Raw genomic sequence first — 26,477 nt, forward strand, 5'->3', positions numbered from 1 at the left:
CTTTTGAGAAGATTTTATATTTTAACTGGAAAAGTTGGGGGTCGTCTTATACGCCCAGTCGTCTTATACGCCGGAAAATACGGTATATAAAACCGAAAAATCTTTAACCCCATTCTGACCTCGAACGGGATAGTATGTCCGAGGTCAGATCCCCTGCTTTGATGTGGGCTCCGGCGGTGAGCCCACATCAAAGCCGCGACATGTCAGCTGTTTTGAACAGCTGACATGTGCACGCAATAGCGGCGAGTGGAATCGCGATCCACCCGCCGCTATTAACTAGTTAACTGCCGCTGTCAAACGCTGACAGCGGCATTTAACTACTGCTTTCAGACAGAAATGCGTGCATCGCCGACCCCCGTCACATGATCGGGGGTTAGCGATGCATCAGGATTGTAACCATAGAGGTCCTTGAGATCTCTATGGTTACTGATGCCGGTTTGCTGTGAGCACCACCCTGTGGTCGGCACTCATAGCAAGCCTATAATTCAGCTGCATAGAAGTGATCTGATGATCGCTGCTATGTAGCTGAGCCGATCCAGTTGTGCTAGCTTCTAGCCTCCCATGGAGGATATTAAAGCATGGCAAAAGTAAAAAAAAAAAAAAATAGTAATTTTTTAAAAAAATATGAAATAAATAAAAAAATATAAAAGTTTAGATCACCCTCCTTTCGCCCCATTCAAAATAAAACAAAAATAAAATCAAACATACACATATTTGGTATCGCCACGTTCAGAATCGCCCGATCCATCAATAAAAAAAAAAAAAAGGATTAACCTGATCGCTAAACAATGTAGCGAGAAAAAAATTTGAAACGCCAAAATTACATTTTTTTGGTCGCTGTGACATCGTATTAAAATGCAATAAAGGGGGATATAAAGAACGTATCTGCACCAAAATGGTATCACTAAAAACGTCAGCTCGGCACGCAAAAAATAAGCCCTCACCCGACCCCAGATCACGAAAAATGGAGACACTACTGGTATCGGAAAACAAAGCTTTTTTATTTTAGCAAAGTTTGGAATTGTTTTTTCACCACTTAGATAAAAAAATAATTTAGACATGTTTGGTGTCTATGAACTCGTATTGACCTGGAGAATCATAATGTCAGGTCAGTCTTAGCATTTAGTGAACCTAGCAAAATAACCAAACAAAAAACACGCATAGGATTGCACTTTTTTTTTGCAATTTCACCGCACTTCTAGTACATGACATGGTAAAACCAATGATGTCCTTCAAAAGGACAACTCTTCCCGCAAAAAACAAGCCCTCACATGACCATATTGACAGAAAAATAAAAAAAAGTCTCTCTCTCTCTCTCTCGATCCGGTGAATCAGTTTGCATCCGTTTTTTCAAACCATGCGCAGTATATAGAGCCGGATCCAGCTAAAAAAAAAAACGATCCGGTGCATCAGTTTGCATCCGTTTTTTCACTATGTACACCAGATCCGTTTTTTAGCAAATTTGCCGGATTGTGCCGGAAACCAAAAACCTGATGTGTGAAAGTAGCCTAAGGGAAGCAGTGATGAAGGAGGAGTTGTGCCCGAGTAATGTTCAACCCCTTCACAAACCTGTGTGTACTGAAGGCCCACAAAAGCAAGAAGGGAATACAGTCCCTTTACTATACCTTTAATCTCTGGGGAGAAAGTGGCTGAATGACGAGAGACAAATAATTTCAGCTGATCGTCCAAGTTACAGATCGATGGGTCTACCTCCCAGGAACAGAAACCTAAGGAAAAAAAATAGATTTAAATGTCAAATTTAACTTCACCATGCAGTGAAAATCATATAGTCCTCAAAGCCCACTTAGTAGTAGTGACTAAACAGAATGGAAGGGAAAGCTGCAGCTGCTACCCATAGCTACAAAACAGGGTGCTCGACCAATCCCACCAACATAACATGCAAAATAAGCAGAAGAAAATCATTGATTTTACTTCGCACCATTCATTAAATAGCACTTTACAGACATCATCACGGTCCCCATAGGGGCTCACAATCTCAATTCCCTATCCCCCATGTCTTTAAAGTGTGGGAGGAAACCGACGAACCCAGAGAAAACATACTTGAATACGGGGAAAACATACAAACTCCTTGCAGATGTTGGCCTTGGTGAGATTTGAACCCAGGACCCCAGAACTGCAAGGTTGCAGTGCTAACCACTGAGCCAATTGTTCAATAAACCAATTCAGCAGCCATTTGGTCATAAATTTAGAAAGATTTTCAGTCACAAATAGCCCAGTATTTAAATGGATAAAAAGCCTTGGTCCTACTAATTAGAAGTGCCAGGGGTCCTTGAGGCTAATTCATGTGGCTCCAGTCCGATGGCCACAGGCTACTGATGTGGCAGCTGGACCAGAAGCTCTGATAGTCGGGCGAACAAACAGAATGGAAAAATACTTTATAAACCCTAGCAACAAAAATGAATTTTAGATAAAAATACATGCATGAAAAAAAAAAAAAATTGCCCCTGAAGGTGTCCATCAGTTCATGATATGCCCAATTTTCATTTTTGAGTCTACATTTTTCACTTCTTCCCGGAGCCAGTACTTTATTTTTCTGTCCACAGATATATGGGGGCTTGTTGTACATTTAAAGTTCACCGTTCATTTTACCACATAGTGTACTATAAATGGGGGAAAAAAATTCCAAGTGGGGAGAAATTGGGGGGGGTGGGAATTGACTTTTTTGTGAACCGTTTTAACAGTGTAGATTTGGTGATAAAAATGACCTAGGTTTTCATTGGCTGTAAGCCATAATCATCAACATTAACAGAAACAATCACTTGAAATAGATCACTCTGTTTGTAATGACTATATAATATAGGAGTTTCAATTTTTTGTATTGAAGAACTGAAATAAATTAACTTTTTGATGATATTCTAATTTTGTGAGAAGCACCTGTATGTGGACTAATTTTACAAACTACACTCCCCAATTACCGTAATTCATCTAGGGGTGCAGTGATCATATTGACACGTGTCTCACAGAATTTTACACCACTGAGCGGTGAAGAAAGAATAAATTACATTTTTACCACTAAAATGTAGTTTTAGCATCAAGTTTAATTTTTCTAAGGGCCAACATAATTTTTCATTATTTTACAACAAATTCAGGTCCATTTTTTGCACAGTGGGACAATACCATACATGTAATCTGGAAATATTTTTCAGGCACAGTTGGCAAAGCTCAGAAGGGAAGGAGCACCATACTATAGTGCAGCCTCCTATACGTGACCCCTTTTACAAACTACACCTCAACAAATTCATCTAGGGGTGCAGTGATCATAATCATCATATCGACACCACGGGTGCGTCACAATTTTATACCACTGCGCAGTGAAGAAAAATTACATTTATAACCACTCAAATTTGTTTTAGTCCCAGATTTTACATTTTCACACAAAAAATGGGTAAAAATGGCAACATATGTCCCACAAATTCTACTGAACGTGGCAATACCCCATATGTAGCTGTATAGTACTGCTTAGCCATACGGATACACTCGGGAGGAACGAAGCACTATTAGACTCCTGGATCGCAGATTTTCCTAGAACAGTGCGCGGATTCCATATACAGAGCCCCTAATTGCTAGAAGAGCAGAATCCCCCCTCCAGTGACCCCATTTTGGGAATTTATCTACAGGGGTAGTTATGATTTTGACTCCATGGGTGTTTTTCAGAAACAAGCAGCAATGAATGTTCCAGAGAGAAAATTGCAAATTGCCATTGCAGTCACCAGTACACTTTGCCCAGCTCGTGCTTCTGGAGACACAAACCTGTAAGTTATCACTACAGAAATGCCAAACCTGTGGATGCTATATGTGGCTTAGGTACACACTAGGGCTCAGAAGAGAGGGACAATTAAGATTTGGGAGCGCAGAATTTCTTTGGGAGAACGAGGAGCCATTTCGCATTTCCAGAGCCTTTGTGCTACCAGTAACGTGGAAGCCCCCTATATTTCCGTTAACAGATGATAGACCTTAGTGGGGACTTGCTTTTTTTGTGGATCAACAGCATGTGAAGAATTGGTTTTATTTTTTACGCCGTTCCTTGTGCGGTATAAGTGATTAGGCGACTTTATTCTTCGGGTCGGTGCGATTACAGCGATACCAGATTTATATTGTTTCTTTATGTTTGGCTGCTGTCACACACTAAAAGACGCTTTTTATTGCAAAAAATAGTTTTTGCATCACCATATTTTGAGAGCTATAATTTTTTCATATTTCGACCGACAGTCATTTGAGGGCTTTATTTTTGCAGGACGAGCTTACGTTTTTATTGGTACCATTTTCGGGCAAATTATATTTTTTGATTGATTTCTGATTTTTGAGAGACAGAATTTACAAAAACCAGCAATTCAAGACACGAATTGATTTTTGTTTGTTTTTCAATACTGTTCCGCATGTGGTAAACTTGGTAACATCGCTTTATTCTTCAGGTCAAAACGATTACAGTAATACCTCATTTATATATTTTTATTATGTTTTGACGCTTTTACAAAAAAAACAAGTTTATTCTGAAAGCTATAAATTTTTATTTTTCTGCTGATGGAGCTGTATGGCGGCTTGTTTTTTGAGGGACAAGACGATATTTTCAGAGGTACCATTTTTTTTACCGTATATACTAGAGTATAAGCCGTCGGGAGGTGGAGCCGCAAATTCATTACTGTAATGAGCAGTACCATGTGACCGCTCAGTACAGGAAGAAGCTGGGGCGCCGGGGAGCCAGGGACCGTGCCAGGAGCAAGTGAGTGTTATTACACAGCCCCCGCTCCCCCTCCCCTGCCGACCCCTGGGTATGACTCGAGTATAAGCCGAGAGGGGGACTTTCAGCCCCCAAAAAATGGGCTCAAAATCTCGGCTTATACTCGAGTATATACGGTACATCAGTTTCTGATCGCGTTTTATTGTACTTTTTGTTCGGCGGTATAATAAAGCTTTGATTTTTGCCTCTTTTTACAGTGTTCACTGAAGGGGCTAACTAGTGGGACAGTTTTATAGAACAGGTCTTTACGGACACAACAATACCAAAGGTGTTCTTGTATTTTTTTTTTTAATTTACATAAATAAATGTATTTATTATATATATATTTGCATACAGAGTATCGGATCAGTGATCTGACAGGCAGGGAAGGAGAACGCCAGCGCCTGCTCTCTACAGGCGCTCACAAGCCATCTTGGGGCCTGGAGTCTCCATGGAGTTCATCAAGACAACACGATCGCAATGCTAATGGAAGCATGCAGGGAAGCCCCTCCCTGTGCGATTCCCCTCTATGTCTCTGTCACTACTGACAGCGGCGTCAGAGGGGTTAAATGCCCGCGATCGGTGCTAGCACCAATCAGGAGCATTGCTGGGGGGGGGGGGGGGGAAGGGGTCAGCTGAGGCCGCACGATCGTGTCGCTGTACTAGTACTGCAGTTTGCGGGAACGCACCTCCCGCAGAGGAGTACTAGTATGGCGCATGCCTTGAAGGAATGAAAGGGATAATCATTCAAATTTTGACAAGTGTGATATTTTTATAGATAAATGCAGAAAATATTGACAAAGTTACTATTAACAATGTCAGGGAAAAAAAATCTCTAAATCAATGACATCTGTTGAAGCGTTCTGGAGTTACTACCACAAAGTGACACTGGTCACCAAGGGGTTAAAGTTCTTATATTGTATGCAGTGGTTTGCTTTCATTGTATAGAAATTTCTGGCAGCATAGGGGAAGCCATGCTCAACGATAATCTACTAGGCCATATAGGTTTGCACACATTGATAATTTGACATGCAATAAATAAAACGCACTATTGATGAGCGAGCATGCTCGGATATAGCGTTATCCGAACATGCTCAGGTGTTATGCGAGTATCGCAGGGGCTCGAGTAATACATTTGAGTCCTGTGGCTGCATGATTCGCAGCTGTTAGACATCCACAATACATGCCGGGATGACCTGTTAGGGCTGATTCATCAACACTTCTGTTTGTGCCTCAGAATTTGGATCATGTTATAGCTGCTGTGAGCCAGCGCCAAAAATCCAATTGAATCATAGACTGGAGTACTTATCTGTCAATTTATGCAATGAAAGAAAAGAAAATTTGAGTTGCTCAAAAAAAAATTGTGAGATTTCAAAACAGCTGCAAACAGTTTGATACATCGGCCATCAGTTCTGCGCCATCTGCTGTAAAATGCTGAATGCACGTAAACAATTAATGGGTTTTCCCACTAACAAAGTTACATTTAATCACTAGATCTTGGAATAATAAGAATCTACACAATTGGATGTGTATAAATAAAATGTTCCTGTGCTGAGATAATCTTATAAATGTGCCCCGGCTGTGTCTGACTGTACAGGGCCACGGTTTGATTATACCACAGCTCTAGGGCAGGGGGACGGCTACACAGGACAGCCGGGGATCACAGCAGATTCTGTGTGTGAGGTACAACTTTGTGCTGTCCATTTTTGTTTTCAAATATTTTTAATGATTTATACTAGAACTAGATGGTGGCCCGATTCTAACGCACCGGGTATTCTAGAATATGCATGTCCACGTAGTATATTGCCCAGCACAGAGGCATGTAGTATAGAGACTAAAAAAAAAAAAAAAAAAACACTCACCTATAGCCCGTTGAAGTCCTGCTATACTTACCATCTGTGATGAGGGAGCAGCCGCCATCTTGGAACAGGCATGCTATCAGATTGGCGTGACTCCATTTTGTCTCCTGGACACAGGAGTGCTCCTGGCCCCCACCTTTGCTAATGAATAGAGTTCCTATTAGTATGCTAACGGGCTGAGCTCAGTGTAAACTGTAGACGGTATTTTAAAAGCTCCATGAGGAAACCACGCCACCAGGGTGCTTGGAAATGCTTGGGGGCTTAATTAAAACACGCATGCCAAGTGGCCACTGGATACACATCTATTATGGCAGCCCAGCCGAACCGTCTCCAACATGGAATTGTGAATTATGGACGCATCGTCCGAGGTACAGGCTCATAAAAAATATTCTCCTTACCCTAAAGAAATTGTGCATCCAACAGTGTGACTCCCGTGACGGTGGAAGGTCTGAAACCCGAGATATAGGGATCAGCCTCCCACAGGGACCGAATGGGTCCAGGTTTGATCCCAGTACGACCGGCAGAACAAACCACAGGCGCTGGTACTGCCCGTGTGCTGATCCGATCATCCTGAGAGAAGTTATCCCATTTATTAGATATTGGAATAAATCTTGCAGGGAGACAGAGGGGGTGGAGATTGCTAAGCCCACCCAGCTGCAGGCAGGGGGGCTCAGCCAGGTATAAGAAGAAGCTGAGGTCACTGGGAGGCTCTGACTCCACAGAAGAAGATCATGCTGATATCTTAAGGAACAGGGTATGCCAGCCAGAGGGGAGCAAGCACATGCTTTCTGGGGGCTGCCCGGCAAGTTTTTTGGACCTGCGGAATGCTGCGCCCCCCGGCTTCCACAAGCGACCTTCAACCTGGTAAATTGACCTCCAGCTTTATACCTTTAAGCCTTGTATTATTATTGTTATATTGTACTCTGACTGTAACTCTTGATATATGGTGATTGTATATTTCTTGTAATTATCTAGTGCGCCCTTAAGGCAATTAAATCATAAATTAATTTTGGGCTGATCCTTTTACTCTGATTGCGAATCCTAGAATACCCAGTGTGGGTAACAGGGCAGTCTCCCCGGCGGCCATTTGCTCTAGGTGCAGTTCCCTTACTGACCTGAGAGACAAAGGGGGCGCCGGAGAGCTGGGCCTGTGTAGTGACGTCACGGATTGGTGACGTGGGAGGAAGGGGTAATCCTTCACAGTGGTGGCAGCGGTGGGATCAGAGTAATAGTGTGCGTGGGACCCCTACTCCCAGACACTAAAGACTACCAGTGGTAACTTTCACTGCTGGGGTCTTAAGGTCAGCCCAGCACTAGACGGTCAGAGTGTAGATATAATAAGTTGTGTGCAAGGTCAGGGGTACAGCTGTGTCAGTAACCAGAGGTTCCAAAGATGGCGGATGGCACCAGGAGTGCAGTGAGGGCGCAGGCCAGTGCTATGGCCTATGAGGAGGTGGTGGTGGTGGACGGTACTGTTCCAGGCGAGGGGGAGCTCAGCCCAGACTCCCCAAGGAGCCAGCCACCCGTGCTTAGTCCGGCAAGGGACTACCCACCACCTACCCGCCCCAGCCTGTCCACATCAGCGGCCCTTGTTGCAGCGGCAGTAGCACGTCTCGAGGCGGGTAATGAAGACGCCTATATGAGACTCATGGCAGCTGCAGAGAAAGCAGCGGAGGCTGAGCGTGCAGAACGCCGTGAGGCAGCGGAGCGGGCAGAGAGAGCTGCTGAGCGGGCAGCGGAGCAAGCAGCGGCAGAGAGAGCAGCGGAGCGCCAGCACCGACTGGAGATGGCTCATCGCGGGCTCCCGCTGGACGCCCCAGCACCGCCAGAGTCCAGGGTTTCCAAAGTCCGGGCCGAGGACTTCCCTCTGCTTGAGAAGGATGGAGACCTGGATTCCTTCTTGCTGGCCTTTGAAAGGACCTGCCTTCAACACCATCTGGCCCCGGATCAGTGGGCAAGATACCTGACCCCCCGTTTGAGGGGTAAGTCCCTGGAAGTTTTGGGGGACTTACCTGCCGGGGCTGAGCAGGACTACAGCAGCATCAAGCGGGCCCTGATCCAGCACTACAACCTCACCCCAGAGTCTTACCGCAAGAAGTTCCGGAGCCTGCAGCGGGGCCCAAAGGACACCTGGACCGACCACATGCGGGCGTTGCTGAGAGCTGCAGAGCACTGGACCTCGGGTCTAGCGCTCACCACCCACCAGGAGGTCCAGGAACTGTTCGTCACGGAGCAGTTCTTGTGGAACTGCCCAGAGGACCTCCAGCAGTTCCTCCGTGACCGGAAACCGAAGGGGGCTTCTGCTACAGCCGCCCTGGCAGACGAGTATGCCAATAACAGGGCACCTGAGCCGAAGAAGCCTGCCAGCAGCACCTGGAGAGGGGGTAAGCCCAATCCTGCCCCTGTTCCCCCAGCCCCCAGAGTGCAAGGGGTGTACCCCCCTGCTGCCCTCTCCAGGCCAGGCGCAGAACCCAGACGTTGTCATCACTGCAACCAGCTGGGACACTTCAAAGCTGCATGTCCCCAGCGTCTTAAGGCCCCATCCCTGTCCCCGGAACCGTCCACTGTTTTATGTGTGGGAGGGGGTGGTGGGAGGTCCCTGGACAATTACCAACCCGTCACTATCGGCCGCTCAGCGGTCATGGGACTGCGGGACACAGGCGCTGAACGAACCCTAGTACGTCCTGAGGTGGTGTCCCCTCAAGACTTGGTGCCAGGGAGAACCCTGTCCGTCTCCGGAATTGGAGGCGTGGAACCGGCGCTGCCTGTCGCAAAGGTGTTTTTGGACTGGGGCGCCGGGAGGGGAATGCGGGAGGTGGGAGTAACGTCGAATATTCCTGCTAATGTATTACTTGGGACCGATTTGGGGCGGCTAGTGTCTCAGTATGTGGCCACTGAACCCCCAAGTTCGGCTCCCCAAGAATGTCATGTCTCTACTGTGAATGTTGATGTGTTGAATGTGCCTCCAACAGTGGGGGAGGGAGTGAAACCTGAGGGTACTCCATACACTGACACCACACACGCAGGGCTCACAGTGATGACAGGTGAGGAGACTGTAGGGGAGAGCTCAGAGGTGGAGGGAGGGGCTGCTACGGGCAGTGTAGGGCCCCTAAGTGAATCCTGCCTGCTGAGTCTAGGGCCCCTGCAGGAAGAGGAACAGGCCATGGGGGGAGGAGGCGTCCCGGGAGAGGAGCCACCAGGTAAGACCCCAGGGCAGGAGTTCCCCACACCCGGGATGTCAGGAGGGCAGGGAAGTCTGCCTGACCTGGCGACTTGGTCAGGAGCCGGGGGGAAGCAGGCGCTACCCATGGGCACAGTGGTCGTGGCCGCTGTCACCAGGAGTGGGAGCGCCGGAGCCCAAGGAGCCTTGCAGAGGTCCGACGGCTTCCCCCTCTCTGACCAAGTGGCTGCCGAGTCAGACAGCAGCCAGGAGACAGATCCCGGGGAGCTGACGGTGGATGTGGCGGTGTCGTCCATTCTCGCCACATCGAGTCAGGGATGTCAGGAAGCGTTGGAAGCTGATGCTAGCCTGAAAGCTCTCAAGGAGCAGGCGGCACAGCCTCCCGGGGAGTCAGACCGCGAGCGGGTGGTCGGGGACCAGGGACGGCTGTACCGGGTAACGGTCCAGCAGGGTTCACCGGAGGCGTGGCCCAGGGACCGACAGTTAGAGGCAGCCTCTGAGAGAGAGAGAGAAGGAGGAGGGGGCAGAGACAGCCTCAGAGAGAGAGGAGGAGGGGGCAGAGACGGCCTCAGAGAAAGAAGGAGGAGGGAGCAGAGACAGCCTCAGAGAGAGGGAGGGGCAGAGACAGCCTCAGAGAGAGAGAGGGAGGGGCAGAGACAGCCTCAGAGAGAGACAGAGGAGGAGGAAGAAACAGCCTCAGAGAGAGAGAGGAGCGGGCAGAGACATCCTCAGAGAAAGAAGGAGGAGGGAGCAGAGACAGCCTCAGAGAGAGAGGGAGGGGCAGAGACAGCCTCAGAGAGAGAGAGAGAGGGAGGGGCAGAGACAGCCTCAGAGAGAGACAGAGGAGGAAGAAACAGCCTCAGAGAGAGGGAGGAGGGGGCAGAGACAGCCTCAGAGAGAGAAGGAGGAGGGGGCAGAGACAGCCTCAGGGAGAGAGAGGAGGGGGCAGAGACAGCCTCAGAGAAAGACGGAGGAGGAGGGGGCAGAGAGCCTCAGAGAGAGAGAGGAGGGGGCAGAGACAGCCTCAGAGAGAGAAGGAGGAGGGGGCAGAGACAGCCTCAGAGAGAGAGAGGAGGGGGCAGAGACAGCCTCAGAGAGAGACAGAGGAGGAGGGGGCAGAGACAGCCTCAGAGAGAGAGAGGAGGGGGCAGAGACAGCCTCAGAGAGAGACGGAGGAGGAGGCGGAGACAGCCTCAGCGAGAGAGAGAAGGAGGAGGGGGCAGAGACTGCCTCAGAGAGAGAAGGAGGAGGAGGCAGAGCCAGCTTCAGGGAGAGAGAGGAGGGGGCAGAGACAGCCTCAGAAAGAGGGGAGAGGCAGAGACCGCCTCAGAGAGAAAGAGAGAGGAGGGACAGAGTCAGCCTCAGAGAGAGAGAGGAGGGGGCAGAGACAGCCTCAGAGAGAGAAGGAGGAGGGGGCAGAGACAGCCTCAGAGAGAGACAGAGGAGGAGGGGGCAGAGACAGCCTCAGAGAGAGAGAGGAGGGGGCAGAGACAGCCTCAGAGAGAGACAGAGGAGGAGGGGGCAGAGACAGCCTCAGAGAGAGAGAGGAGGGGGCAGAGACAGCCTCAGAGAGAGACAGAGGAGGAGGGGGCAGAGACAGCCTCAGAGAGAGAGAGGAGGGGGCAGAGACAGCCTCAGAGAGAGACAGAGGAGGAGGGGGCAGAGACAGCCTCAGAGAGAGAGAGGAGGGGGCAGAGACAGCCTCAGAGAGAGGAGGAGGAGGCAGAGCCAGCTTCAGGGAGAGAGAGGAGGGGGCAGAGACAGCCTCAGAAAGAGGGGAGAGGCAGAGACCGCCTCAGAGAGAGAGAGGAGGGACAGAGTCAGCCTCAGAGAGGAGGGGGCAGAGACAGCCTCAGAGAGAGGAGGAGGGGGCCGAAACAGCCTCAGAGAGAGACCGGGGAGGAGGCAGAGACAGCCTCAGAAAGAGGGGAGAGGCAGAGACCGCCTCAGAGAGAAAGAGAGAGGAGGGACAGAGTCAGCCTCAGAGAGGAGGAGGCAGGGACAGGCTCAGGGAGAGAGAGGCCGAGACCATAGTAATGCTGATGGGTTGCCCCGGCAAGGAGAAGGTGCGGAAGGGCGCATGGGGGAACACAGGAATGTGATGCCCCCTAGCGCCCTCTAAAGCAGGGAGGTGTGATGAGGGAGCAGCCGCCATCTTGGAACAGGCATGCTATCAGATTGGCGTGACTCCATTTTGTCTCCTGGACACAGGAGTGCTCCTGGCCCCCACCTTTGCTAATGAATAGAGTTCCTATTAGTATGCTAACGGGCTGAGCTCAGTGTAAACTGTAGACGGTATTTTAAAAGCTCCATGAGGAAACCACGCCACCAGGGTGCTTGGAAATGCTTGGGGGCTTAATTAAAACACGCATGCCAAGTGGCCACTGGATACACATCTATTATGGCAGCCCAGCCGAACCGTCTCCAACATGGAATTGTGAATTATGGACGCATCGTCCGAGGTACAGGCTCATAAAAAATATTCTCCTTACCCTAAAGAAATTGTGCATCCAACAGTGTGACTCCCGTGACGGTGGAAGGTCTGAAACCCGAGATATAGGGATCAGCCTCCCACAGGGACCGAATGGGTCCAGGTTTGATCCCAGTACGACCGGCAGAACAAACCACAGGCGCTGGTACTGCCCGTGTGCTGATCCGATCATCCTGAGAGAAGTTATCCCATTTATTAGATATTGGAATAAATCTTGCAGGGAGACAGAGGGGGTGGAGATTGCTAAGCCCACCCAGCTGCAGGCAGGGGGGCTCAGCCAGGTATAAGAAGAAGCTGAGGTCACTGGGAGGCTCTGACTCCACAGAAGAAGATCATGCTGATATCTTAAGGAACAGGGTATGCCAGCCAGAGGGGAGCAAGCACATGCTTTCTGGGGGCTGCCCGGCAAGTTTTTTGGACCTGCGGAATGCTGCGCCCCCCGGCTTCCACAAGCGACCTTCAACCTGGTAAATTGACCTCCAGCTTTATACCTTTAAGCCTTGTATTATTATTGTTATATTGTACTCTGACTGTAACTCTTGATATATGGTGATTGTATATTTCTTGTAATTATCTAGTGCGCCCTTAAGGCAATTAAATCATAAATTAATTTTGGGCTGATCCTTTTACTCCGATTGCGAATCCTAGAATACCCAGTGTGGGTAACAGGGCAGTCTCCCCGGCGGCCATTTGCTCTAGGTGCAGTTCCCTTACTGACCTGAGAGACAAAGGGGGCGCCGGAGAGCTGGGCCTGTGTAGTGACGTCACGGATAGGTGACGTGGGAGGAAGGGGTAATCCTTCACACCATCCGCCGCCTTTCTCGCTCCTCTCCACGCTCCCGGGATCGCTCCATTGCAAGCGGCAGCTTGCGGTCCGGTTCCAGGGCTGGTGTGAGCAGGACCTATGATGACGTCGCGGTCACATGACCGACCGTGACGTCACGGCAGGTCCTTGTCCCACACCAGCCCTTGGACGGGAGCGGAACCTGCCGCTTGCAATGGAGCGGTGTCGGGAGCGTGGAGAGGAGCGAGAAAGGCGGTGGAGGGTGAGTATAGCAGGTTTTTTTTTTATTATTATTATTTTTAACATGACATTTTTACTATTGATGCCGCATAGGCAGCATCAATGGTAAAAGGTTTGGGACACAACCCTGTGTTAGCATTAACCCTGTGTTAGCGGTGACCGGAGGGGAGTATGGAGCGTGCGGGGAGCGGAGCGCCGGGGACACAGAGCGGGGAGCGGATCGCCGGGGACAGTGACTACGGGGATCGGAGCGCCGGGGACAGTGACTGCGGTCATTTTCTTCCGGACTGTGCCCGTCGCTGATTGGTCGTGGCTGTTTTGCGGCGACCAATCAGCGACTTGGATTCCCATGATAGACAGAGGCCAGGACCAATGAATATCAGTGACAGAAGGACAGACAGACGGAAGTACCCCTTAGATAATTATGTATATAGATAGTAAAACGTAAGGTGACAGTGGGGAAACATACAGAAAGCAGTATGTATAAATTGGATTCTGATTATACAATATTACAGTATTCTGATTACAATGATTATACAGCGTGCGTGCCCCACTTAGCCCCAACCGATAACTAAGCATCTTTAATTTCACCAGAGCTGTTCAAAACAGGCTGAGCTGTGATTGGTCACTATGAGCAACAGTTTCCCACTCCACAACACCTCAGCAGACACTGACCGGGTGGGAGAGATCTAGCATCCTCGGGAACATAAGCTCCCAGCTATTGTCTGCCCCCAGAAAAGAGCAGAGAGCACATAACAAATGAATCACCCCCTCCTTTATTACTGCCGCGCTCTATTGTTACCGGCGTAGAAAATTGCATCATCAGCGGCCGCACACAGAGCCCCACTACCAGGTTACATAACAGCACATCTCCAGGAACTTCCTGCTCAGCGCTACCCAGCTCGGGACTATGAGATGGAGGATGTGTGATGGTATATGGGCACTGGACTATGGGATGGAAGATATGCATGATGGGTATATGGGCTATATGGGCACAGGACTATGGGATGAAGGATACGTGTGATGAGTATATGGGCACAGGACTATGGGATGAAGGATATGTATGATGGGTATATAGGCACTGGACTATAGGATGGAGGATATGCATGATGGGCATGGGACTATGGGATGGAGGATATGTATGATGGGCATGGGACTAAAGGATGGAGGATGTGTGATGGGCATGGGACTAAAGGATGGAGGATGTGTGATGGGTATGTGTGTGATGGGTATATCTGTATGATGGGTATATGGGCACGGGACTAAGACGGAGGATGTGTGAAGGTATATGGACACTGGACTATGGGATGGAGGATATGAGTGTTGGGTATATGGGCATGGGACTATGGGAAGGAGGATATGTATGATGGGCACGGGACTATGATGGAGGATGTGTGATGGGTATATGGGCACTGGACTATGGGATGGAGGATATGAGTGTTGGGTATATGGGCACGGGACTATGGGAAGGATATGTATGATGGGCATGGGACTAAAGGATGGAGGATGTGTGATGGGTATATGGGCACAGGACTATGGGAAAGAAGGATATGCAGGATGGGCATGGGACTATGGGAAGGAGGATACGTATGATGGGCGTGGGACTAAAGGATGGAGGATGCGTGATGGGTATATGGGATGGATGATGGGTATATGGGCACAGGACTATGGGATGGAGGATGTGTGATGGGTATATGGGCACAGGACTATGGGATGGATGATACGCATGATGGGTATATGGTCACTGGCCGGGCTCTTCAGCTAGTTAACATTAAACCCATTTAATTTGTTTTAATCAATGGACTCATTTATACAAGGGGCATTCATTAAAGATTTTCCCTGACCTACATCCTGTGGACCGAGAACAGTTATGGCAGTTATCATTCTCTACATACAGGTGCTTCTCACAAAATTAGAATATCAAAAAGTTATTTCAGTTCTTCAATACAAAAAGTGGGTTGGGGACGCCCATACTGTTTGCCTATGCAGTGAATGCTTGAACTGCACCAAATTTGGACGCACCCAATACCCCTTGGAAGAGACGTGGAGGAGGGCCTCATAAAACAATTTTCACATTACTGGGAAGTGGGTCTCCCACACTGTTTGCCTATGCAGTAAATGTAATGGCTGCCAAAAATTTAGACGCACCCCAATACCCCTTTGACGAGACGTACAGGAAGGCCTAGTGAAAACAATTTTATCATTATTAGGAAGTGGGTCTCCCACTGTTTGCCTATGCAGTGAATGCAAGGGCTGCCAAAAATTTGGGTGCACCCCCACTACACCTTTGACGAGGAGGGCCTCAGAAAAAATGTTCCCATTAGAAATGAGTGGGTCTCCTATTCTTGTAATGCCCATGCACTAAGTGTATGGGCTGACAAACATTTACCCCTGAGGGGTATACATGAACGTACTGAATAACCATTTTTTTTTTGGTACGGGCATCATAAACACCCTTTAAAAAAAAAAAATATGGGTGTTGCATCATGGACCATGGTCACCCTGGTGATCTGGTGGTGTAGGATGAGGGAAAAGGAGGAGGACAACAGCAAACAGCCAAAATCAGGAAGCGTATACCCATGTGTGGGTGTGAAGAGGTGCATGGGAATAGACCTCCTAAAAAAAAAAAAAAAAAAAAAAAAAAAAGACACTGGATTTGAGTTTGTTACGCTGCTATCATTCATTGGTGTAGGGCAGTCTGGCTCAATCCAGCCCTTGTTCATTTTTATAAAGGTTCCGTCACACTCAGAGACGCTGCAGCGATATAGAAAACGAGCCGAGCTAAACTAGATCACTGGAGCGTCGCTGTTTAGGTCGCTGTAGAGACGTCAAACACAGCAACTCCAGAACGATGCAGGAGCGATCCAGTGACGTAACGGCGACTCACTTATCGTTCTCGCTGGTTGTTAGCTCCATGTCAAACAGCCGGAGTGTACCGATCCGACACACATCTAGGGGCCCTATGCTCGTTGCTGGCGTCGTTGCTTTTGATGTCAAACATGACGATACACGCCGACCTGGCGACGAAATAAAGTTCTGGACTTCTAGCTCCGACCAGCGATGGCACAGCGGGATCCAGGTCGCTGCTGCGTGTCAAACACAACGAGATTGCTAGCCAGGACGCTGCAACGTCACGGATTGTTGTCGTTCTCTTTGCAAAGTTGCTGAGTGTGACGGTACCTTAAGGCTATGTGCACACGTACAGGTTTTTTCGCGTTTTTTTCGCGCTAAAAACGTTATAAAAACTCATTAAAAACGCATACATTATGCATTCTATCATTTAGAATGCATTCTGCATGTTTTGTGCACATGGATGCATTTTTTTCCGCGAAAAAAACGCATCGCGGTAAAAAAAATGAGCATGTTGATTATTTTTGCGGATTTTCTGCGTTTTTCCCACAATTCTATGCATTTGGGAAAAAACGCACAAAAAAATGCACCGAAAACGCGTCAAAATCGCGGTTAAAATCGCTGTAAAACCGCATGCGGATTTCTGGCAGAAATGTCCGGTTTTTGTCAGGAAAACTTCTGCAAGAAATCCTGACGTGTGCACATACCCTTAGAGTCAGCCTGCCAGCATTTTCAGTTGACAGGCCGATGCGCTTATCAGTTTTAATTCCACTAGCAGCACTAAAAACCCGCTCTGACAAAACGCTAGTGGCAAGTCAGGCCAGGCCAGGACCTCCTAGGTGTAGAGAGCCAGTTCATACTAGGTGTCAAGCTTGGATACCCAATAATTATAAGGCACAGAGGAATCACACGTTGGTACGGTCAGCAAGGTACTCACTCAGCATCTTCCCAAACTTTGCCCTCCTTGTGAGAGTACCCCACGCCTCAGGGCCAGTGTGATAAGAGGGTCTGAGAAAACTCTCCCAGAATTTTGCCAGTGTTCCCCTGCCTCTGCTGGATTGCAGTTGTGTCTCTCTAATCTGTACGCCTTGGTTGTCCAACGAACTTTGACCTCGGCAGCCAGAGGTTTCAGATGGGAATTATTTTAATTATTCCGCAATGGGGGTACTGCCCCATTTTCGTTGACCTGTCTACCTCTGGAGTAAGAGATAGGAAGTTCTCCTTGTAGTGTGGGTCTAGAAGTGACACCAAATAGTACTGACTGTCACCCAAAATTTTGAGAACGCGAGGGTCACGGGAATGGCAGCCTATCAAACTCAGCCACGCGTGCCAGACTGCTAACAGGCAAGTCTTCACCAAGAGGACGATTGACCTTGATCTCCTCCTCCCTGTCCTCAGGCCTTCCACGCTGAACAGACAGTATGAGAGTTGTGCATGTACTACCGTTTATAGAGCATGAAAGTAGCTCTTGTTCTTCCTTTCTCATCCAATCCAAGTTGGATGAGATGAGGCTGGGCTGTGTGTAATCACCCTGTATGGTTCCTTGCTCCATCTCATCGTGCTACACCTGCAATACATACTCTGATTGTGAGCAGAGCACATTTCAGAACACACAGAAGCGGGATGGTGACGCTAATTATGGCATCAATGCCGTTCACCATCTTGGTGGAGTCCTCAAAGTTTTGGAGGATGGTACATATGTCTGACATCCATGTCCACTCCTGAGGTCTTATGTGTGGAGTCTGAACTGAATACCAACGGCCTTGTTGATGCGGTAGGCAACAACTGCCCTCTTCTGCACACAAATCCTTTCCAACATCTGCAGTGTAGAGTTCCAACGTGTGGGGACATCACACAACAGTCGGTGAGCCGGAAGCTGTAGCTGACTTTCTAAAATGGGCACACAGGCGGCATACTTTTACAAACAGATCCGGCAGCTCAGGGTAGGTTTTGAGAAACCGCTGAACCACGAGGTTAAGCACATGGGCCAGACATGGTACGTGTGTGAGCTTGCCTCAGAGCCGCCACCAAGTTCCGGCCATTGTCACACACGACCATGCCTGGCTGTAGGTTCAGCGTTGCCAGCCACAGATCTGCCAGGCCTTTCAGAGCTGTCCACAACTCTTCAGCATTGTTCGGCTTGTCACCCAAGCATATTAGCTTCAGCACAGCCTGTTGACGCTTGGTTGAGTCAGTGCTGCAGTGCTTCCAGCTTGTAACTGATGTTCTTATTTCAGAGATGGAGGCTGAAGAGGAGGAGTAGGTGAAGGAGCTGTAGACTGTGGGGGCAACTCTGATTGAAGTAGGCCCGTAATCCTCGGCATCGGGAGGATGTGTAACATCCCAAGATCCGACTGGGTCCCGGCTTCCACTATGTTAACCCAGTGTGCCGTCAGGGAGATGTACCATCCCTGCCCACAAGCACTTGTCCACGTGTCCATGGTTAGGAGGACTTTCCCAGTAGCTGCATTGTTGAGGGCATGCCTAATGTTGTAGGACACGTGCTTGTGTAAGGCCCTTTTCACACATCAGTTTTTCGCCATCAGTCGCAATCCATCGAATTTTGAAAAAAACGGATCCATCGCAGATTGTGAAAAACTGATGCAACGGATCAGTTTTTTCGCCGACTCCGACTAGCTGATCTGGCCAATTGGATCATAAAAAAAAAAATTAAGAAATGGGAGCATACTCCGTTAAAAAAATAACAAAACAAAAAACAGAATCCACCTCCAGGTTCCGTCATGATAGACTTCCATTCTAGCAAATGGCGAACGGCGATGGATCCCACGCTGTCCGTTTTTTGGACGGACAGAAAAAACGTTACTATGTCTGTTGTCTCCGGCCAAACAATTTTCGATGGTTCCGGCGAACGACTGATGAAACGTGAGGCAAGCCATCGCAATCTGTCGCGAATACAAGTCTATGAGAAAAAACAGATCCGGCGGCATCATCGCCAGATCTGTTTTTTTCTAAATTCGATGGATTGTGACTGATAGCAAAAAACTGATGTGTGAAAGGGGCCTAATGCGGGGATGGCACACTGGGAGAATTAGAGGCGGATGGGGGCAGAGTACCGAGGGACGGCCGTCGCCATCCGGTTGCGAAAATCTTCTGTCTCCACAAGCCTAAAAAGCAACATTTCGAGCGCAACCAGTCACGAAATGTGTGAATTTAGTAGTGTGGCTTGTGGGGTGTTGGCGAGGTATTTGCGCTTGCGTTCCAAGGACTGGCATATGGACAGCTGAACGCTGCGCTGTGACAAGGACATGCTTGCTGATGGTGCTAGTTGAGTGTGTGCAACGACAGGTGCAGGGCAGGAGGCATCTTCGCATGTACCATGGACAGGGGATTGGCTTGCACGCACAACAGTGGAAGAAACAGTGGTGTCACCTGCACTGTTCTTGGACCCTGGGGTTTGGTCCACAAAGTCGGGGGCTTTGCTGCCATGTGCCCGATCATGCTGGTGGTGGTTAGGTTGGTAGTTTTGCTACCCCTGCTGATGCTGGCCTGGCAGGTGGTGCAAATGGCCTTTTTGGGGTTATCGGCAGAGTCTTAAAAAAAAAAACTCAGGAAGATTTAACAGTTGGACTGGCAACTTCCGCTGTGTTGGTGTTACGGGGGAACGGTTGCCCGCCTTCTGTCTGTGGCCACCACACTGCTTCTTCCTGCCTGTTGGGGTGCTACGCCTCCCTCTCCCTGTGTGCTGCTGTCCTCGCTCTGCATGTCCTCATGCCAGTCTGGGTCAGTTACTATATCATCCACCACCTTGTCCTCCACTTACAAAACTTGGTCCTCCTCCAGACTTTATGGCAATTGTGTATCATCATTGTCCACCTCATGTGACACTTTCCACAGTCGCCTTCGTGTGACCGTGGCTGCTCAATTATTTGGGTATTGCTACATGCAATCTCCTCTTGCCCCGCTTCAACTGGACCGGACGAGAGGCCTGAATCTAGAAGTGGAAAAGTGAGCACCTCTTCGGAATGTCCAAGTGTGGGATCAGTAGTCTCCGGGCACCCAACACGGTGGAGGAAGGAGGATCAGGGTGAGGAATATGTGGTCAAGACTCACGGCTACTCAAACTTGACCATGTGGAATACAGAGTGGTGGGGGCGGAGGCAAAGTGACCTTTTGACACTGCTCTGAGTTCAATAGTGGTAGTGGTGTGCTGCTGCGGTCCCCTCGTAACTGGGACAGGAAGGTCGGGGAAGTGGGTGTTTGTTGTGGTACAATTTCAGCTTGCCCATGATCTGGGCTTCTGCATGCACCATCACGTCCACCTTTACCGTCCCTTAACACACGCCTTGCCCATTTTAAAATGGCTGAATTTGGAGCAAACTTATATGTGATCTGTGTGAGGGAAAACCCCAGTTTAAAATATCTGGCCTGAGGTAACTTTTTTTTCACTGCAAAAAAATTTTAAATTGAGGCCTGAAATGGCACAATTTTGACCTCAACAATATGTGATCTGTGTGGCGGACAAACCAGTTTTAAAATATCTAGCCTGTAGGTAACTATTTTTATTTTCTGCAAACTGGTGTCAATAACTTGCCTAAGACACTGCAACAAAATTTAATTGAGGCCTGAAATGGCACAATTGTGACTGCACTGAGATGTGATCCGTGTGGCAGACAAAGCCGAGAATAAAATAGATGTTTTTAACCACTGTAATATGGAAAGGATCTGGCTGTATTCTGCAGAGCCAACGAGCAAATGGAGCAGAAAACCTGTGTTCTCTAGATTGCTTTTAAAGCAAATATTCAGGATTAAGATCCCCCCCAAAAAAAAAAAATTCCTGGCCCTGATACATGGGGCTATGTCTATAAAGATCTGTGATAGGCAGCAGCAGACAGAACTGGAATGGACCCTATTGCTATATACACTACCTACCTGCCTAGCACTGATCTATGCAGCTGGATTAGTCCTCAGAAAGACTTAGTTGAAATGGATATCCGTATAGTATATGGTATACCCACACTAAGTATGAAGCAAGCAAATCTCTCTCTAGCTCAGCAGCACCTCTCCCTACAGTGCCTGATTCTGGAGTAGACTGTGACGAGCATGGAGGCACCAGGTCTGATCTAGACATGATGATGCTGTGCAGCCAGCCAATAACTGTACTGCCACAACCAACACGGCTGCGACATTACAGTGTGTGGCAGAGAATCCCTGCATGTTCATTGGCTCTCTAAAGAGCGCCAAACATGCAGGGTGGAGACAAGCTCCTGCCGAGCAAAGCCGAGCTCCGAGTAGTGGTGAGCATGCTCGCTCATCACTAGTCCCTACACTTCAGACAGCTACCAGCTACACAATTCTTCCCCACACAAACTTGGCTGAGATGATTGTGCATGTGTGCTTAACCCCTTAGTGACAGAGCCAATTTGGTACTTAATGACCGAGCCAATTTTTGCAATTCTGACCACTGTCACTTTATGAGGTTATAACTCTGGAACGCTTCAACGGATCCCGCTGATTCTGAGATTGTTTTTTCGTGACATATTGTACTTCATGTTAGTGGTAACATTTCTTCGATATTACTTGCGATTATTTATGAAAAAAACGGAAATATGGCGAAAATTTTTAAAATTTTGCAATTTTCAAACTTTGTATTTTTATGCCCTTAAATCAGAGAGATATGTCATGAAAAATAGTTAATAAATAACATTTCCCACATGTCTACATCAGCACAATTTTGGAAACAAAATTTTTTTTTGTTAGGGAGTTATAAGGGTTAAAAGTTGACCAGCAATTTCTCATTTTTACAACACCATTTTTTTTTAGGGACCACATCACATTTGAAGTCATTTTGAGGGGTCTATATGATAGAAAATAATGAAGTGTGACACCATTCTAAAAACTACACCCCTCAAGGTTCTCAAAACCACATTCAAGAAGTTTATTAACCCTTTACGTGCTTCACAGGAACTGAAACAATGTGGAAGGAAAAAATGAACATTTAACTTTTTTTTGCAAACATCTTAATTCAGAACCATTTTTTTTTATTTTCACAAGTGTAAAAACAGAAATGTAACCATAAATTTTGTTATGCAATTTCTCCTGAATACGCCAATACCCCATATGTGGGGGTAAACCACTGTTAGGGCGCACCGCAGAACTTAGAAGTGAAGGAGCGCCGTTTGACTTTTTCAATGCAGAATTGGCTGGAATTGAGATCGGACACCATGTCACATTTAGAGAGCCCCTGATGTACCTAAACAGTGGAAACTCCCCACAAGTGACACCATTTTGGAAACTAGACCCCTTAAGGAACTTATCTAGATGTGTGGTGAGTACTTTGAACCCCCAAGTGCTTCACAGAAGTTTATAACGTAGAGCCGTGAAAATAAAAAAATCGCTTTTGTTTACACAAAAATGATCTTTTTGCCCACACATTTTTATTTTCACAAGGGTAACAGGAGAAATTAGACCACTAAAGTTGTTGTGCAATTTGTCCTGAGTATGCTGGTACCCCATATGTGGGGGTAAACCACTGTTTGGGCGCACGGCAGAGCTCGGAAGGAAGGAGCGCCGTTTTGGAATGCAGACTTTGATAGAATGGTCTGCGGGTATTATGTTGCGTTTGCAGAGCCCCTGATGTACCTAACCAGTAGAAACCCTCCACAAGTGACCCCATTTTGGAAACTAGACCCCCCAAGGAACTTATCTAGATGTGTGGTGAGAACTTTGAATGCCCAAGTGCTTCACAGAAGTTTAGAATGCAGAGTCGTGAAAATAAAAAATATTTTTTTCCACAAAAAAGATATTGTAGCCCCCAAGTTTTTATTTTCACAAGGGTAACAGGAGAAATTGGACTGCAATAGTTGTTGTCCAATTTATCCCGAGTACGCTGATGCGCCATATGTGGGGGTAAACCACTGTTTGGGCGCACGGCAGAGCTCGGAAGGGAAGGAGCGCCTTTTTGGAATGCAGACTTTGATAGAATGGTCTGTGGGCATTATGTTGCGATTGCAGAGCCCCTGATGTACCTAAACTGTAGTAACCCCCCACAAGTGACCCCATTTTGGAAACTAGACCCCCCAAGGAACTTATCTAGATGTGTGGTGAGAACTTTGAATGCCCAAGTGCTTCACAGAAGTTTAGAATGCAGAGTCGTGAAAATAAAAAATATTTTTTTCACAAAAAAGATTTTGTAGCCCCCAAGTTTTTATTTTCACAAGGGTAACAAGAGAAATTGGACCCCAGAAGTTGTTGTCCAATTTATCCCGAGTACGCTGATGCCCCATATGTGGGGGTAACCCACTGTTTGGGCGCACGGCAGAGCTCAGAAGGGAGGGAGCACCATTTGACTTTTTGAGCGCAAAATTGGCTGTCGTATTTGGAGACCCCCTGATGTACCTAAACAGTGGAAACCCCCCAATTCTAGCTCCAACCCTAACCCCAACACACCCCTAACCCTAATCCCAACCTCATCCATAATCCTAATCACTAACCCTAACCATAATCACAACCCTTACCCCAAAACAACCCTAATGTCAACCCTAACCATAACCCTAATCAAAACCCTAAATCCAACACACCCCTAATCCTAATCTCAACCCTAACCTCAAACCTAACCCTAATCCCAATACACCCCTAATCACAACCCTAACCTTAACCCTAATCCCAAACCTAACCCTAATCCCAAGCGTAACCCTAATGCCAACCCTAATCCAAACCCTAACCCTAATACGAACCCTAATCCAAACCCTAACCCTAATCCCAGCTCTAACCCTAACTTTAGCCCCAACCCTAGCCCTAACTTTAGCCCCAACCCTAACCCTAGCCCTAAGGCTACTTTCACACTTGCGTCGTTTGGCATGCCGTCGCAATCCGTCGTTTTGGACAAGAAACGGATCCTGCAAATGTGCCCGCAGGATGCGTTTTTTGCCCATAGACTTGTATTGCCGACGGATCGTGACAGATGGCCACACGTCGCGTCCGTCGTGCACTGGATCAGTTGTGTTTTGGCGGAGCGTCGGCACAAAAAAAGTTCAATGAAACGTTTTTTTGTACGTCGCATCCGCCATTTCTGACCGCGCATGCGTGGCCGTAACTCCGCTCCCTCCTCCCCAGGACATAGATTGGGCAGCGGATGTGTTGAAAAACTACAGCTGCTGCCCACGTTGTGCACAATTTTCACAACGTGCGTCGGTATGTCGGGCCGACGCATTGCGACGGCCCCGTACCGACGTAAGTGTGAAAGAAGCCTAACCCTAAGTTTAGCCCCAACCCTAACCCTAAATTTAGCCCCAACCCTAACCCTAAATTTAGCCCCAACCCTAGCCCTAACCCTAGCCCCAACCCTAGCCCTACCCCTAACCTAACCCTACCCCTAACCCTAACCTAACCCTACCCCTAACCTAACCCTAACCTACCCCTAACCTAACCCTACCCCTAACCCTACCCCTAACCTAACCCTAACCCTACCCCTAATTTTAGCCCCAACTGCTGTTCTCCTGCCGGCCGGCAGATGGAGACAGATGGCGGGCGCACTGGGCATGCGTCCGCCATGTTCTGCTGCCGGCGGCCAGGAGGAGCAGCAAGAGGATCCAGGGACCTAGGTGAGTATGCTAGGGCAGGGGTCCCCAACTCCAGTCCTCAAGGCCCACCAACAGGTCATGTTTTCAGGATTTCCTTTGCATTGCACAGGTGATGCAATTATTACCTGGGCAAGACTAAGGAAATCCTGAAAACATGACATGTTGGTGGGCCTTGAGGACTGGAGTTGGGGACCCCTGTGCTAGGGTCCCCGAATCCCCCTATTTCTCTGTCCTCTGATGTGCGATCACATCAGAGGACAGAGAATTACACTTTACTTTTTTTTTTTTTTTTTGCGGTCGCCGGTAAACAGTTAATTACCGGCGATCGCAAAACAGGGGTCGGTAATACCGACCCCGATCGTGCTCTTTGGGGTCTCGGCTACCCCCGGCAGCCGAGACCCCAAAGATTCTCCCGGTGCCGGCCGGCGGGCGCACTGCGCATGCGCCCGCCATTTTGAAGATGGCGGCGCCCACCGGGAGACACGAGGAGCATCGGGGGAGCTAGGTGAGTATTGGGGGGCCACCTGGGACCCCTTTTCTCTGTCCTCCGATGTGCGATCACATCGGACAGAGAAATTAAAAAGAGATCGCTTTTTTTTTTTTTTGCGATCGGCGGTAAACGGTTAATTACCGGCGATCGCAAATGCGGGGTGGGTTAAAAAACCCCCGAATCATGTTCTCTGGGGTCTCGGCTACCCTCGGCAGCCGAGACCCCGGAGAAAATCGGCCTCTGGGGGGCGCTATGGACTTTTTCCACCGCGCCGTTAATTAACGGCGCTGTGGTTTAAGTACCCTTAGCGGCCGCCGTTAAAAGGCGTATCGGCGGTCGCTAAGGGGTTAAAGAGACCGTGCCACCATGTTTTCATCCAATCTCATGTACAGCACAAGGGAATCAATGGAGCTCTAAAAATAATCTGTGAACAGTATAACTAAGGGGCAAATTCCAGCGGGGTAACTTACAGGGATACTTGCCAGTTGCCATAGTTTTGATGAAGCGCTAAGGAGAGGATTAGTAAAGAACTAGTAAACCTGCTGCCTTGTCCTCCTTATTAATGACCTCTGTGTAACCCCACTACCGATTTGCAGCTATCTGCCTATGCACAGTGTACACAGATAGCTGCCAATCAGTGGTGTGGACAGGGTTATCAATATGTCAGCATTCAGAACTGCTACATCTGGAGCAGATGAAACTAATTTTATCAGAAATACAGGAAGCAGACCAGTAAATGACAGCACTGGAATTAGGTTCTTTGTACCTTTATACCTGGTCTCAGATGGGACTGTTAGCCTGGTGACAGATTCCCTTTAAGAGAGACTTAAGGTACCGTCACACTCAGCAACTTTCCAACGATCACGACCAGCGATACGACCTGGCCGTGATCGTTGGAAAGTCCTTGTGTGGTCGCTGGAGAGCTGTCACACAGACAGCTCTTCAGCGACCAATGATGCCGAAGTCCCCGGGTAACCATCGGGTTACTAAGCGCAGGGCCGCGCTTAGTAACCCGATGTTTACCCTGGTTACCATTGTAAATGTAAAAAAAAAAACGAAACACATACTCACATTCCGGTGCCTGTCACGTCCCCCGGCGTCCGCTTCCCTGCACTCCTCCTGCATCCTGTGTAAGCTCCGGCCGTAAAGCAGAGCGGTGACGTCACCGCTGTGCTCTGCTTTACGGCCGGCGCTGACACAGGATGCAGGAGGAGTGCAGGGAAGCGGACGCCGGGGGACGTGACAGGCAGCGGAATGTATGTGTTTTTGTTTTGTTTTTTTACATTTACAATGGTAACCAGGGT

The 26,477-nt window shown here is 48.4% G+C and overlaps 1 protein-coding gene across 2 annotated transcripts in view; it reads right to left on the reverse strand.

Annotated features, from left to right (window-relative positions):
• The window catches only part of MAP1S (microtubule associated protein 1S), a 110,172-nt gene that overhangs the window by 73,310 nt on the left and 10,385 nt on the right, over positions 1–26,477 (reverse strand). For both annotated transcript variants that reach the window (XM_069739267.1, XM_069739276.1), the window contains exon 2: positions 1,626–1,727. In XM_069739267.1, coding sequence (XP_069595368.1) covers positions 1,626–1,727 — 102 coding nt within the window. The remainder of the gene's footprint in view (positions 1–1,625; positions 1,728–26,477) is intronic.

This window comes from Ranitomeya imitator, chromosome 1 (assembly GCF_032444005.1).
Source record: "Ranitomeya imitator isolate aRanImi1 chromosome 1, aRanImi1.pri, whole genome shotgun sequence".
Classification (NCBI taxonomy): Eukaryota; Metazoa; Chordata; class Amphibia; order Anura; family Dendrobatidae; genus Ranitomeya; species Ranitomeya imitator.